Source organism: Paroedura picta, chromosome 12 (genome assembly GCF_049243985.1).
Source record: "Paroedura picta isolate Pp20150507F chromosome 12, Ppicta_v3.0, whole genome shotgun sequence".
NCBI classification, from domain to species: Eukaryota; Metazoa; Chordata; class Lepidosauria; order Squamata; family Gekkonidae; genus Paroedura; species Paroedura picta.
In genome coordinates, this window is record NC_135380.1 from 9930889 (window position 1) to 9945440 (window position 14552).

The 14552-nt window shown below is 48.2% G+C and overlaps 1 protein-coding gene across 3 annotated transcripts in view; it reads left to right on the top strand.

Moving 5' to 3' along the window:
• Positions 1-13193, top strand: part of ETS1 (ETS proto-oncogene 1, transcription factor) — a 103007-nt gene extending 89814 nt beyond the window's left edge. For all 3 annotated transcript variants that reach the window (XM_077304909.1, XM_077304910.1, XM_077304911.1), the window contains 3 exons: positions 1190-1450; positions 11589-11707; positions 12395-13193. In XM_077304909.1, the coding sequence (XP_077161024.1) occupies positions 1190-1450; positions 11589-11707; positions 12395-12610 (596 nt within the window). In that variant the 3' untranslated portion in view covers positions 12611-13193. The remainder of the gene's footprint in view (positions 1-1189; positions 1451-11588; positions 11708-12394) is intronic.
• The last annotated feature ends 1359 nt before the right edge of the window (positions 13194-14552 follow it).

Sequence of the window (14552 nt, forward strand, 5' to 3'; positions counted from 1 at the left end):
GCCTTTTGCAGATTTGTTAAATGAGAGTTCCCTTTAACAAACCTTGCTGCAGATTGACACTGGGACTTCCCGCGTGCCAAAGGAGTGCTCCACCCCTCTTCCTTAGGACATAGGCTCTTCCTTTTACACTCCCAGGGGATGTATTGTCTGGCATGAGCAAGATTTAAAAACCCGGCTCTCTGGCCTTTGAAGATGCTGATTCAGGCATGCCGTCCCTCCCCCACCTGTATTCTGCAGGGAGTTGTTAAATCCGAAGGCAGCAAAGCTCCTTCCCCATTCCCTTTTGGAGAGAGCCTCTCTGGACTTGGGCTGCCAGCATCTCCGCCAGTGGAAACTTCTCTAGGAGGTCTTACACAATCCCCAGCAGCTGTTTACAGCCCAGCTTGGGAAATTAGTGAACTTGAATGATCCTATTACGCTCTTAAGCTGTCAGTAAAAGGAGCAAACGGTTGAGCAATAGCCTGACTGAGGAATTTTGGAAAGTGCCGTGCAAGTGTTTTTTTGGGTTTTTTTTTTAAATCCCATTTGAAGTTCTGTGCTCAAAGAGGAGTCTACCCGAACACAAACTGAATCAGACCTTTGGTCAGGGGTAGTCAACCTGTGGTCCTCCAGATGTCCATGGACTTCAATTCCCATGAGCCCCTGCCAGCAAATGCTGGCAGGGGCTCATGGGAATTGTAGTCCATGGACATCTGGAGGACCACAGGTTGACTACCCCTGCATTACGGTCAGTTCTATTCAGATGGGTAACAGCACTGCAGGGAAGTTTCTTTTTTTTAAAACATCACCCAAGCCTTTTCAACTGGAGTTGCCTGGGATTGAACCTGGCACTTTCAGCATGCCAGGCAGGCACTCTGCCACTCAGCCATGTCCCCTCATAATCATTAGCTGGCAGAAAACCTGCACACTTCTCGTGAACCAACCCGAGACTGACTTTAAGCACTGGTGGAAAGGCCACCATGTAGACCGAAGGCAATTCTAGATCAACGCCGGCCCTTGAGGTGGACAAAGGGGTCTGCATTTCCCAGCCAGGTGCAGGTATTCCCTGCCGATCAGGAAAACCGAACAATAAGGACTAGAAACATGAGCTTTATAAGCCCAAGCAGTAGAGTTCAGATTTAAAAGCCCCCCCCCCCGGTGGTTTCTGCAGACACTATGGATGCCAAGCTGTTTCCTTCTGGTCTCACAGGTAAACTCGGAGGTCAGGACTCCTTTGAGAGCATAGAGAGCTACGACAGTTGCGACCGGCTGACGCAGTCCTGGAGCAGCCAGTCATCCTTCCAGAGCCTTCAGCGCGTCCCCTCTTATGACAGCTTCGATTCGGAGGACTACCCGGTGGCCCTGCCAAACCACAAGCCCAAGGGCACCTTTAAGGACTATGTGCGAGACCGAGCTGACATGAACAAGGACAAGCCAGTCATCCCTGCTGCTGCCCTGGCTGGCTACACAGGTAAATCGCTGGGGGGCGTTGGACTCTGGGAATCCTCTTTGGTAGAAATTGATGGACATCTATCGTTAATCACGCCCTTGAGATTGTGACCTGTGTGTGGCATCTGAGTATTGCAAGGTGCTGTTTCTTGTTGGCTTCAGGTCTTCTGCCTTTGAGAATCCCTTGGTGATCTGTCCTACCTGCCCAGTATTTTTAGTGGGCATTTTAATGTTTCTCATGTATTTTACCTCTGGTTTTATTGTTTTAATGCCTTTGGAGGAAGTAAAGGTAAAGGTAAAGGTATCCCCTGTGCAAGCACCGGGTCATGTCTGACCCTTGGGGTGACGCCCTCTAGCGTAAGGGGTGGTTTGCCAGTGCCTTCCCCAGTCATTACCGTTTACCCCCCAGCAAGCTGGGTACTCATTTTACCGACCTAGGAAGGATGGAAGGCTGAGTCAACCTTGAGCTGGCTGCTGGGATCGAACTCCCAGCCTCATGGGCAGAGCTTTCAGACTGCATGTCTGCTGCCTTACCGCTCTGCGCCACAAGAGGCTCTATTGGAGGAGTTACAAAAACTGGTTTTATTGACTGTGTTTTAATTTGGTGGCCCTTCTGAGGGCAGAAAGGTGGTATATAATTTTTGCAGATACAAAGTTTTGCGAAATTAGAATTGATAATATCAATCAGTCCGGGCATGGGGGGGAGGAATCCAGACTTAAGCCACACAGTCACTTGTATCAGGATCTACTAAAACAAACAGCACACAAGCTGTTGTTTGGCAGATCTCTTCATCGTGTTCGATGTCAAAGAATGGACAAAATGTACTGGACAAGAGAGAGCCTGAATTTTTTTTTCTTCCCCACATTTTATTTATTTTTTTAACAACCTGCCTTGGGACGTATTCTGGGGAATCTGAAAGCTTGTACCTATTCCTTTCTGCTCAGCTGTGTTCTGAGCCCAGATGATCTACCTATCTGAGGGACTGTTTATCGCCTTATGCCCCCCCCAAAGGGCTCTTCGCTCTGTGGGTATGAGTCTGCTGGCTGACCCAGCCCCCCGGGAAATTCGCCTGGCCTGGCTTCCAAAACCCTGGGGAGTCATCTGTGACTTGAGGGAAAAATAATTAAAAATTGTCATATTTTCCCTCCTTCTTTCCAAACCTTTGGAAGGGGGCAAGTTTGAAATCCACATTACAGACAGTGGTCTTCTTCCAACCATTTATGACAGCCCTTCCCAGCTTTTTTACCGTTGAGAAACCCCTGAAACATTTTTCAGGCTTCGAGAAACCCCAGAAGTGGTACGATCGTTCAGAACATGGTTAGGAAGCACAGCTGTGGACATGCCCACTTGTGGCCCTGCCCTTCCCACCCCCTCCAGGCCCATCATTGGCCATTTTGGGAGGAAGACCAGGTCAATATGACCATATAGGGTCACATCACCCGATAAATGTTTAACAAATTAAAAATATATTTAAAAAATAATTAAATCTCGCCCATTGGAGAAACCCTCTAGGGCCGTCAAGAAAGCCCAGGGTTTCACGAAAGCCTGGTTGACAAAAAGCCTGATCCATGCCTTCCCTTATTACTTAAAAACCCTCTGAGTCAAGTTGTCTGAAACAGTCCTGGGTCCATCTCGAGGCGCTGAATTGAGAGAGAGCAAAAACAACCTTTGATGGTTGGGGGGGGGGGGTTGTTGTTTTGATAATCCCCACCCCGGCCAGACTCTCCGATGCTATCTTGCAAGTAGCTGAAAAAGGTGATGCTTTTCACCAGCTCGGCTTTTGATGTCTCCCTCGCTGGGTGACAAAGGAGCCGCTTTTTCCGAGCTCTCTTATCTGCCCCCGCATCTTGACCTAATTTAACAAGTTGCCATGGTTGCTCAGAAAGGTTGAGGCAACTTTTGTGTGTGTGTGTGTGCTCTTATCTGTGGAGCAAGAATGTTAACTGCACAAGGGTTCACAGCACCTCACAGCATTTAACTGATTTCCACACAGTGGGGTGGGAGGGCAGCTCTTAGCAGCTCAGGCAGCTGGAGAACACTAGCCTGATGTCTTGTTGGGTTGGGAGGGCGGGGAGATAAAAGAGGGGGCTGCACCTTTGCTTGGATCGCTGATTTTTTTTGGGGGGGGGGGCGGGGGGGTTGGCCATCAAGTCACAACTGGCTGATGGTGACCCCTGCAGAGTTTTCCAGGAAAGAAAGGAACAGAGATCCTTTTCTGTTGCCTGGATCAGACGAGAAACTCTGTGCTTCCCGGGTGATTTCTCATCCAAGTTCTAATCAGGGCTGACCCTGCTTAACTTCAGAGGTCAGATGAGACTGGGTGAGTCCAGGGTTTCCACATCAGCTCCATGAACAATTTTCCTCCTTGGTTTCAGCACAGCTTCGTAAATGCCCTTTCTGGGCCTTCAGAATGAACAGTCATGGGTATTGCTGCCAAGTGGCAGCCGACTGAAGGGAACCCTGTAGGGCAGGGCTAGTCAACCTGTGGTCCTCCAGATGTCCATGGACTACAATTCCCATGAGCCCCTGACAGCGTTTGCTGGCAGGGTCTCATGGGAATTGTAGTCCATGAACATCTGGAGGACCACAGGTTGACTACCCCTGCTGTAGGGTTTTCAAGGAGAGCAATGAACAGAAGTGGTTTTTGCTGTTGCCTGGACTTCTTCAGTGGTCTCCCTTCCAAGTGCTAACCATGGCTGACCTTGCTTAGCTTCCAAGTTCTGCTGAGGTCACGCTAACTGGGGATGTCCAGTTCAGGATTGCTCTCATGCAGGTTTGAAAAACACCGTTGAGCTAGGATTGAGTCAGTGTTTACGTTAAATGTCCTCACCCTGCTCAGATCCTCCTCTGTTTCCATTGATTCGCTCATAAGTTAATGACCCACCCTTTTGCCCACCAGTGGCCCAGAACAAAGCACGGGGGCAACATTCAGACTCCTGTTGGGGACAAACATGTCCTCCCCCCTCCCCAGTTGCTGCCAGATCATGATTGCCAGGTAGTTGGGAGTCAAAGCGAGAGGTCTGCCCGTTTAGGAGGAAAACAATAGCTCCAGGATAGAAAGTGAAGCTTTCCAGGGGACTGTTCTTGTCCCTCATATTCTCCTCTTCCTCCATCCTACCCAGCCAACCAGAAGAAACTGGCACACTGTCAACAAGCCCAGGGGGCCTTCCTGATGTGACCTTTAGGAGTTGGAGCAGAGGAGAAATTAACCCAAAGCAGCCAATGTTAGGATGCAGTCTTTTCATTATCTTCCCCTACAAATGTTGTGGGGAGGGGGATAGACAAGTCCCATGTGCTACAGCAGGGATGGCCAAGCAGTAGCTCTCCAGAGGTCCATGGACTGCAGTTCCCATGAACCTCTGCTAGCACATGCTGGCAGGGGGTCATGGGAATCGTAGTCCATGGACATCTGCAGAGCCACCATATGGCCACCCCCACACTAGAGTAACTCAGAAACGAGTGTGCGAGTGTGATAATTGTGTGGGCTAGACTAAAACCAGGGCTCCTCCCAAGTTATACCACAAGAGGTTGTTTTTTTTTAAAAAAAAGCGCACAATATCAGTTGTTTGAAAACCCAAAGATGGGCCGAGGTCTCAGATTCTTAGATTCTCTGGTTCTGATGAGTTTTCCAGAGGACTGTGAGCTGCAATTTTCATCTCAGCCATTGGTCACCATCTGGGTGGTTTTTGTTTTATACACCTCAAGGGCGTCCTTGATGTTTAACACAGGATCCCCGTAGAAGTATTTGGCACTGAAACTCAAGTGCGACATAAAATTTTCGCTGAACTTTAGGTGGCAGAGACAGCCAAGGATCAGGTCTCCGAGATGCATGAGCGACTTCAGCCACCTGCTAGACACTTGCAAATTAGAACAAAATTAGCTGTTCATGTTCATGGTTGGCCAGTGTTCCAATTTATTGTGGGTTTTTTTTTTAATGGCCTTGGTTTATCTGAGAAAGCTGTGAACAAAATCATATTACCAAACTGTGCCCTCGGAGAGCCGATCTTTGGTGCCCTTTCTCTCTGGCTCTCCTTGGCCTGAAAATTGGACTCAGCTGCAGTGGGAGGCCCTCCATGAGGTTGCAGCAATGCATTCCCAGGTACGGCCACCAAAGAAGCCTCCTAGGCACGTTGGTGAATGGCTGTCCTCCTTTTCTTTCAAAGAGAAAAATGGCTCCTTTTGTTTTAGTCTTCCTGATATAGTTAAGTTTCAAACCAAGTTTTTTGTGAAATTGCTTCCTAATTATGCACAGCTGTGGATGTAATCAGGAACCAACCACGTGAAACTAGAGGCACTCTTGATGTCCTAAGTCTATGGTCACCATCTCTGGGTTGGGAGATATCTGGAGATTTTGGGCATAGAGACTGGGGATCACCAGCTAGAGAAGGTTTTTGGCAGGCCGGCCGCTGATACGCATGCTAATTACTATCCCAGGTATGTGAAGGTTGGTAGGGTGATGGCATCTTTCTGTGGCTTAAGAACTTCAGCTCGTCTTGCCACTCCCCGCCTTGCAGGCTGTTTCACGTGTGGCCGTGTCTTTGCGATCCACATCCTGGTGTTTTGTCACATTGGAACCACAAACCCAGAGAGCGTCGAGAAAAAGTTGGCTGCTGCTGTTGTCACCTTTAGAAGGTGCGCTTTTCCAAACGGTCTTTGCTGTGAGTGTGAAAAGCAGGCTGGGGGCCGGATCAACCCCGAGCAAACAAAACAAGATCCAAAGTATACCGACTTACAGATTCCCTTACATGTTTGATTTCTAGAAATATGGCTCGGGGGGGGGGGGGGGGGGGAGAGGGATAAACTCTGCAAGATGATCTAAACAGGTTGCTCAGGCTACTGAAATCTTAACAAGGGAATCCCCCACAAAGAGGAGCGGACTTCACCAAGGACAGGTGACCAGGTATAGGTGACCTTTCTCATGCAACAGCTGCCTAGGGTAGAAGCGTATCTGGAAGAAGGGACATTTGGCAATTGGTTAACAGCCTACGAGGCTGCTAATACAACTGTGGAAATGGGCCGGTGTCCTGTGTGCCTTCCCTGCACAAGCTCTAAAAAGGGGCTTTCCTAGAACAGGGTTCCCACTGTAGTCACGATGTCGTTTGTGTAAGAGTCATATTTTCCTAGAGATGCTTGAGAATTCCTAATGTGTGACGCTGTGCGACCAGCTTCTGCTGAAGGGCTCCCTTCACTACCAGGAAGGCAAGACAAGGCTGCTCATTGTGAATCGCATTTAGCATGTGAGTCCCCCTCTGACTGGCTCTATTCTTAGAACCTCCCTCCTTCCCCGGGCCAAAGGTCAGCAGACTGAGCTCAAGGGGAGCCCAGAACTGGCTTTTTTGCCCCGGTGGGTGGAGATGCCGCTGCCTCCGAAACTGAACTGAGTGGGCTGCGTGCGTTCTGCTTGTACCGAAAATCTCCAGATCTCTTGAGGAGGACCGTGGGTTCCAAGGGTCACGTCACAAAAAATGCAGTTTATGATCTGGGAGCTGCAGAGCCTCCTCTGCCTGTCTTGCAGCACATGGAATCAAATGAGTAGCCGTGTTGGTCTGAAGTAGCACAATAAATTCAGAGTCCAGTTGCACCTTTAAGACCCACAAAGATTTATTCAAGGCGTGAGCTTTTGAGTGCAAGCACTCTTGTGCTTGCACTCGAAAGCTCACGCCTTGAATAAATCTTTGCGGGTCTTAAAGGTGCTACTGGACTCTGATTTTAGCATATGGAATCCTTATCCAAACAGATTGAAAAGGGCATGAGCAAGACATCAGCAGAGTGGTGTGTCTCTTTAGCAGCCTTTCTCAACTTTTTTTTACTGTTGAGAAACCCCTGGAACATTCTTCAGGCTTCGAGAAACCCCAGAAGTGGCATGATCAGGCAGAATATGGTTGGGAAGCAGAGATGTGGACATGCCCACCCAGGGCCCCTTCCCCTTCCCATCCCTTACAGGTCCATCATTGGCCATTGGAGGGCAGTTATCCCCCGAAAAATGTTTAACAAATTAAAAAAAATCATTTAAAATTAATTAACACCCTTCTCATTTGGGAAACCCTGCCAGGCATGTCAAGAAACCCCAAGGTTTCCCGAGAACCTGGTTGAGGAAGACTGCTCTGTAGGAATGAATGTTGGGGTCATTAGAGCCCCCAGGTACCATCCTTGTCCCTTTATTGAAACAAACTGATTTATTGCATTTATTCGTTGTAATTACATTTTCCCCATCACAAAACAATTAGAGAAAAGAGAAATGCATACTGCTCACCGCAACTTACCATGAGCAATGCATACATTAAAACAATTAAATACTCCATTCTTTTATCAATTATACAATTCAGCTCCATTAACAAAAAGGAGAGAGCCAGAACCTCCTGCTGGATCTGCTGCTTATACAGTATCCAAATTTAAACCCCCGTCTGTTACCATCGAGGATTCAAATATATGAACCAGGGGTAGTCAAACTGCAGCCCTCCAGATGTCCATGAACTACAATTCCCAGGAGCCCCCTGCCAGCATTCGCTGGCAGGGGGCTCATGGGAATTGTAGTCCATGGACATCTGGAGGGCCGCAGTTTGACTACCCCTGACTGTCGAAGGCTTTCATGACTTGAGTTAATCGGCTGGGGTGGGTCCTCCAGGCTTTGGGCCTGTGGTCTGGTAGTTTTAGCCCCTGACGTTTCACCAGTAACTGTGGCTGACGTCTTCAGAGGTACGACACAGCAAGTTCCCAGTCCTGTATGTTCTGGTGCGCCCAGCAATGCTCTTCCCGCTTCTTGCATGGCTTTCTCTGGCAGTCTTTAAATCGCTCCCTGCCTTGTGTTTGTCACTAGCTTTCCGGAAAGGTTTGCCCCGAGCAGTAGACAGGTGTGGTCCCAGTCATACAGGTAATCTGGCAGGTTTTTGGCTCCATCTGTGGCATAGTTTGGCACCACAGTGAACAAACCGAGAGCCTGTGCTTAGTGTGTCTCTCTCCTCGAATCTGGACTGCCATGTAGGGAAATCAGCAATCTTTGCAGAGCCAGTTTGGGGGCATGGGTAAGAGCGGTGGACTGTAGTCTGGAGATCTGGGTTTAATTCTCCACTCCTCCACATGCAGCCAGCTGGGTGACCTCGGTCACAGTTCTCTCAGAGATCGCTCAGCCTGACCTACCTCTCAGGGTGTCCGTCGTGGGGAGAGGATTGTCAGCGGCTTTGAGGCCCCCTTGGAAGTAAAAAGCAGGTTACAAAAAAACAGCTCTTCTTCTTTTGATAGAGTTTGTAGTTTCCTTAAGTCTGAAAGAGGCAGAGAAGATAATATTAACCGCAGAGTCTCCAGGCTTGCTGCACAGTCAAAGTCAGAAGTGTGCAAACTTTTTGACAAAGGTCTCTTGAGACTTCAGTTTAAAACGGCGTGTTCTGTTTTAGTTAGATGCTCAGAGAACAAAGCATTTAGTTGCTTTCCTCATACGCCGCAAAATAAGCAGGTGAGCAAAATCTTCGTTAAATTCACTGGAGACAACATTTGCTAGCAGAATGAGGGATGCTTGCTGCTGCTGTTGCCGACGTTACGTTAGCCACATTCGATATCCTTTTGATCTGCCAAGTGCCTTTTGCAAACTTTATTTCACTGGAGATTGGCGGGCAGATTTGCAATTTGGAGGGATTGCAACAGAGAGTTTACGATTTGCTTATCTGAAACAGTTGCAGGCACTGCCTTTCCCCTCAGAATGCAGGCTGGGTAATAACAGGAAAGCCAATACCTTATAAAAACATCACAAAGAAGCCGTTAAAACAACCCATCCCAAAGAGAAATCAAGCAGCATGTCCACTCAGCTTGTCCACTCACATATAAATGCATGAAGCTCCCTTGTAGTTATTCAGACCATTGGTCCAGCAAAGTCATTACTCCTGTTCAGACTGGTCTCGGGCTGAGGTCTTTTAGCTGGAGATGCCAGGGATTGAACCTGGGACCTTCTGCACGCCAAGCAGATTCCCTTCCACTGACTGTCAAGGTCAGTATTGTCTACTCTGGTGGGCAGCAGCTTCTCGGGTTCTGGGGCAGAGGCCTGTCACACCCCCTACCTGCCACAACTTTCTTTTAAGTGAAGAAGCCAAAAGCCCAAACCAGGATCCTCTGCAAGCCAAGCAGATGTACATAACTTCAGTAAGTAGCTGCCTTAGTCTACAGTGGAACAGCTAGGTCACACTCTGGAAAGCTTTACCTTCCACCCCACATCTTGTTGGTCTCGAAACTGGCTTTCCCTCAGTTAAATTCTTCAGCAACTCAAAACGGAATTCTTGTTGAATTCTTGGTCATGATTTCTGACCAGTTCAGCCATGCTTGTTTAGATACCTCATTGGGGGGAGGGGGGGGAGGGAAATGAACATTGGTGAGCTCTTGTTGTGAGGTTTACATTCAGTAAATGTGTGTGTGGGATGTGTGTGTGTGGGGGGATGTGTGCGTGTGTGGAGAAGAGTGACAAAAGACACGCCATCTGACCACTTGAAGAGAAAACCACTTTGAATTTTTTCAAAATTCTCAAATGTCAAAAAGCAGCGCAGGTCTATTTTAAGGGCCAACAGGAGCTTTAAAAAGCCGCCTGCCCCACATGGACAACTAAAGGGCACGAAGATGTTTCTTAAACATGCAGGCTGTTGGCGTGAGTGCGGAAATCAAGGAAGGACTGGAAAAGGTGGGCGATGCTGTCCTTGAGTCACGGTGAGGTGATACACCTTTGGTCCCCTTTCTGGACACCCACCTCCACCGGGCTCAGCCTCCGGGTCTGTGAATAGCCCTTGAGCTGACTCACCGGCCCTGAGGTTTCATTCTCGGCAAGCTTTGGTAGCTCCTTCCTGCAACAACACGCCCCTGGAAGGAGGCCAAATGGTTTTCATACCTATCTGCCTCTTTATCACATCTCGGTAAACAGACAGGGAACAAAAAGTCAAGGTCAGGGGAGGCAGCCGGCAAGGCGTGGGGGCAGGAGCGCACCCGGGGTCAGGCTGTGGCCAAGAGCTTTCTGGCAGGTGGGAGGGAACGGTGTTCTCATGTCTGGAGCATCTCATGACCTGAGTGCCAAAAACAGAATCCTGTTTATGCGACTGAGGACTAGAGCTGAAAAGTTGCTAGCAAAACGTCCCTTACAGTTTCCACGAAGAACTCCAGTCTTGCTCAACTCCTCGCATGCCCTCTCCCCCGGGCTGGCCTACCCGCCACGCGTGATGTGACATGACGTCATTGCATGTTGCCTCACTCCGCCTCACATCACCTCCACTGCACGGTTGTCCTCGCATCATAGATTGATTTGATTAGCTGCTACCGAAGAGAGAGCCTAAAGGGCACCCTGAAGGGCCGATCTCCTTTCTCTTGCCATATCTATTTTGACCCTGAGCTCTTTCCAGGAAGGAGAACATTCCTGTTTATTAACAGCTACTTTGGATGGATGCTAGCCCATTTTTTCTAAAATCTTAACTCTTTACTCTGGTTTCTCGGGTCCCTTTTCTCTCTTTTTTTTTTGGGGTGGGGGGAATGCTTATCAGAATCCCAAAGAGCAGCACAATGAGGGGCTGATCCTGCGTTGAGCAGGGGGGTTGGACTAGATGGCCTGTATGGCCCCTTCCAACTCTATGATTCTGGGATTCTATGATCCTGCGTTGAGCAGGGGGTAGGACTAGGTGGCCTGTATGGCCCCTTCCAACTCTATGATTCTGGGATTCTATGATCCTGCGTTGAGCAGGGGGTTGGACTAGATGGCCTGTATGGCCCCTTCCAACTCTATGATTCTGGGATTCTGCCAGGGATTCTGCCAGGGATTCTGCAAAGCTTTTCATCATGGCTGGGACCAGCTGGGGTGGGGGAATAGTAGTTAGCAGTGCAAGTTAGAATAGGGTTGGGGATGGGTTGAAATCCCCTTCTTTGATGAAACATCCCAGGTTGGTCAGTTTCTCGCTTAGCCTAACCTACGACATGATATCATTGTAAGAAGAAAGGGGAACAAAAGAGAACCATGGCAATTTCCTTAAACTCCATGGAAGAAGGACAGGATGGGTGGTATGGATAATTCTGAGTTGCCTATGGAGTTGTGTCATTGAAATTGAGGGATACGTGTGTGTGTGCAGGGGTGGGTTGCCTGTGTAGAAGACGCCATCCGTCACATTTCCCTTGCTTACTCGTGCTCCTTTTCTTCTCCTAGGTAGTGGACCCATTCAGCTGTGGCAATTCTTGCTGGAGCTTCTCACGGACAAGTCCTGCCAGTCCTTTATCAGCTGGACAGGCGATGGTTGGGAATTCAAGCTCTCAGATCCTGACGAGGTACGGGTGGTATTAGGGGTGATAGGGGTCTCTGTGTGGTCTGTATTCATGGATTAAGGGGGGGCAAGGGAAATGACTCCCCCTGTATTAAAAAGGAGCTAAATTATGTCTTAACTTGCACCTCATTGGCTTCCCTCTTCAACCGCACAGCTTCGTTTTCTGTGTAAGGTCTCCACGGGCATTTTGTACCTTGCCTCTAATCTGGCAATCTGAGATTGGTTCCCCACTCTTCCTCCACATACAGCCAGCTCAGTGACTTTGGAATAGTCACAGTTATCTACAAGCTCTCTCAGCCTCACCTATCTCACAGGGTGTCTGCTGTAGGGAGAGGAAGGGTAGGGGATTGCCAGCAGCTTTGAGACTCCCCCAGGGAGTAAGAAGCAGGGTAGAAGGCATTATCACAAGGTATGTCTCTGACCATGATCGTCAGTCCTCCAGGTCTACTATCGTCATGTGATGCTAGATGCAGACCAGATTTCCAGCTAGGGGCATCATTTCCCTCTTCTCCTGCATGTGCCCAGTTTTCCCTACATGCCATTCCCTACATGCCCTGCTATCTCCCGGCATCAGCATTTCGGGATGGTCAGTCCGTTAGGTGCAGCGAGAGGGAGGAAGGCAGGGAAGTTCTGTTTCCTCTGCCCAAATTAATGTATATTCATTTCTGGCTGGTGGGCTCTGTTTCCCCAGGTTGCGAGGAGATGGGGCAAGAGGAAAAACAAGCCCAAAATGAACTACGAGAAGCTGAGTCGTGGATTGCGCTATTACTATGACAAGAACATCATTCACAAGACAGCAGGGAAGCGGTACGTGTACCGTTTTGTGTGCGATCTGCAGAGCTTGTTGGGATACACGCCCGAAGAACTCCACGCCATGTTGGATGTCAAACCTGATGCCGACGAATGAATGGGAGACGGGGACTGCAAAAGAGACCCTTGCCGAAGATTCTGTGCATCCATCTAGAAATCCTGTTGGACTTTCTCCTCCCTTCTTTCACTGCCATGGTTTTCTATTGGAGAGAAACTCAGCATTTACATGGGTGGCACAGGGGTGGGTTATGCCAAGCATTTGGACAAAGCTGTGACATGGGGGCTGGGAGGAGCAAGAAAGGGCTTTCGCGGGTGAATGTTCTCAAAGAGGGTTGAAATTTCAGAAGTCGGGAGGACCGAAAAGTGCTTAAAAGCCTTGTTTGTTTTTCAAGCCACCCTGTTGCCATTACGTAATGCATTTATTGATCATCCACAAACTGGGATCCTTACCCAACAATCCACAAGGTTGAGAGTCTCCCAAGGAAAGATTTTTGGGAGCGTGAAGGGGGATAGCGTAAGGGCACCGAATATTCTGTATTGCAGGGAAAACTCATTGGAGTAGCCAATAACTGCGGTCCTCATTAACTTTGCGTTTTTTTGAAAAAAAGGCAGATTTTCATCAGGAGGGACCAAATCTTTTTTTTTATTATTATTTGTAAAAAAAAAAAATATTTTATTAATTTTTGTGCCAGTATTTTTTTTAAATAGTCTTAAGCTCAAAGACGGTCTCAGTATTGCAATATTGTGTGTTTGTTTTCGTTACGACAGCTGCAGGTTTTATCTGTTGTGAGGAAAAGATAACAGAGTTGATGTCAGATCCCACCAGAAACAGGTAGAGGTTAACGGCTTTGATAGACAATCAAGATCAAACCAGGAGGGGATGAAAGAATATGGCTGTTTAACCTTGGGGCCTCCTGCACTTTACTGTATGCCCATCGCTAGACCCAGTGGGTCTGGATTTGGAGGAAGGGCCTGTAGCTCAGTGGTAAAGCACAGGCACTGCATGCATTCAGTCCTGGGCCCATCCCACACATATAGGATAATGCACTTTCAGTGTTCTTTGGCAGCTGGATTTTCCTGTGCGGAACAGGAAAATCTACTTCTAAAGTGCATTGAAAGTGCATTATCTAGTGTGTGCAGAATAGGCCCTGGATTCAACTTCTTTGTTGAATCCCATGAGGTGGGTTTTGCCTGAGATTCTGGCAAGCTGCTACCTGTCCGCGTGGGCGATACTGGGCAAGAAAGCCATATTGTCTGCCTAAGGGTCAAGCGGTTTCCCTTATCCGTTTTGGTCTCCAGTTTCATTCCTAAAATGGGATGTTTATTGAGCTTTTCTACACATTTCTCAGTCCTTCCTAGGATACTTTAGAGCCTTTCTTGACTTCTTTACTATTGAGAAACCCCCGAAACATTCTTCAGGCTTTGAAGAATCACAGAAGTGGCACAATTGTGTAGAATATGATCTGGAAGCATCACAATGATATTTGAGTTTGGGGTAATAATAATGGAGGCCTTCAAGAGTCCAAATAGGTTCCCAACACACACACATACCATTGATGACTAGAGATCTCCTGGGATTACAATTGATCTCCAGGAGGCAGTGATCAGTTCATCTGGAGAAAATGGCCATTTTGGAAGGTGGACCTTGTGGCATTATACCCCACTGAAGTCCCTTTTCAACCTATCTTTCTCAGGCTCCACCCCTAAAATCACCAAGGATTTCCCAACTTGGAGCAAGCTACCCAAGTCCAAGAGCTAGAATCAAGAGAACTCCATCCATGAAGCATCAGCCCAATTGGAAACAGGACTGAGATAAAAGCTCAGCTTTGTATTTCTTGACTCTTGAGTAAATGGAGCCAATAATGTGTTGGATCCAGTCAACTGTTTCACAGAATCTCATCCAATTCCCCTCCTTACTGGAGCTTCTGGTCCACATGGCTTTTGTCTGTGCAGATCCCATATTTCCATCCTAGTTCTAGCTCAAACCATGTTTTAATGTGTAGAGAATATATATTTTTGGGGAGAGGGAGGGTGTCAGG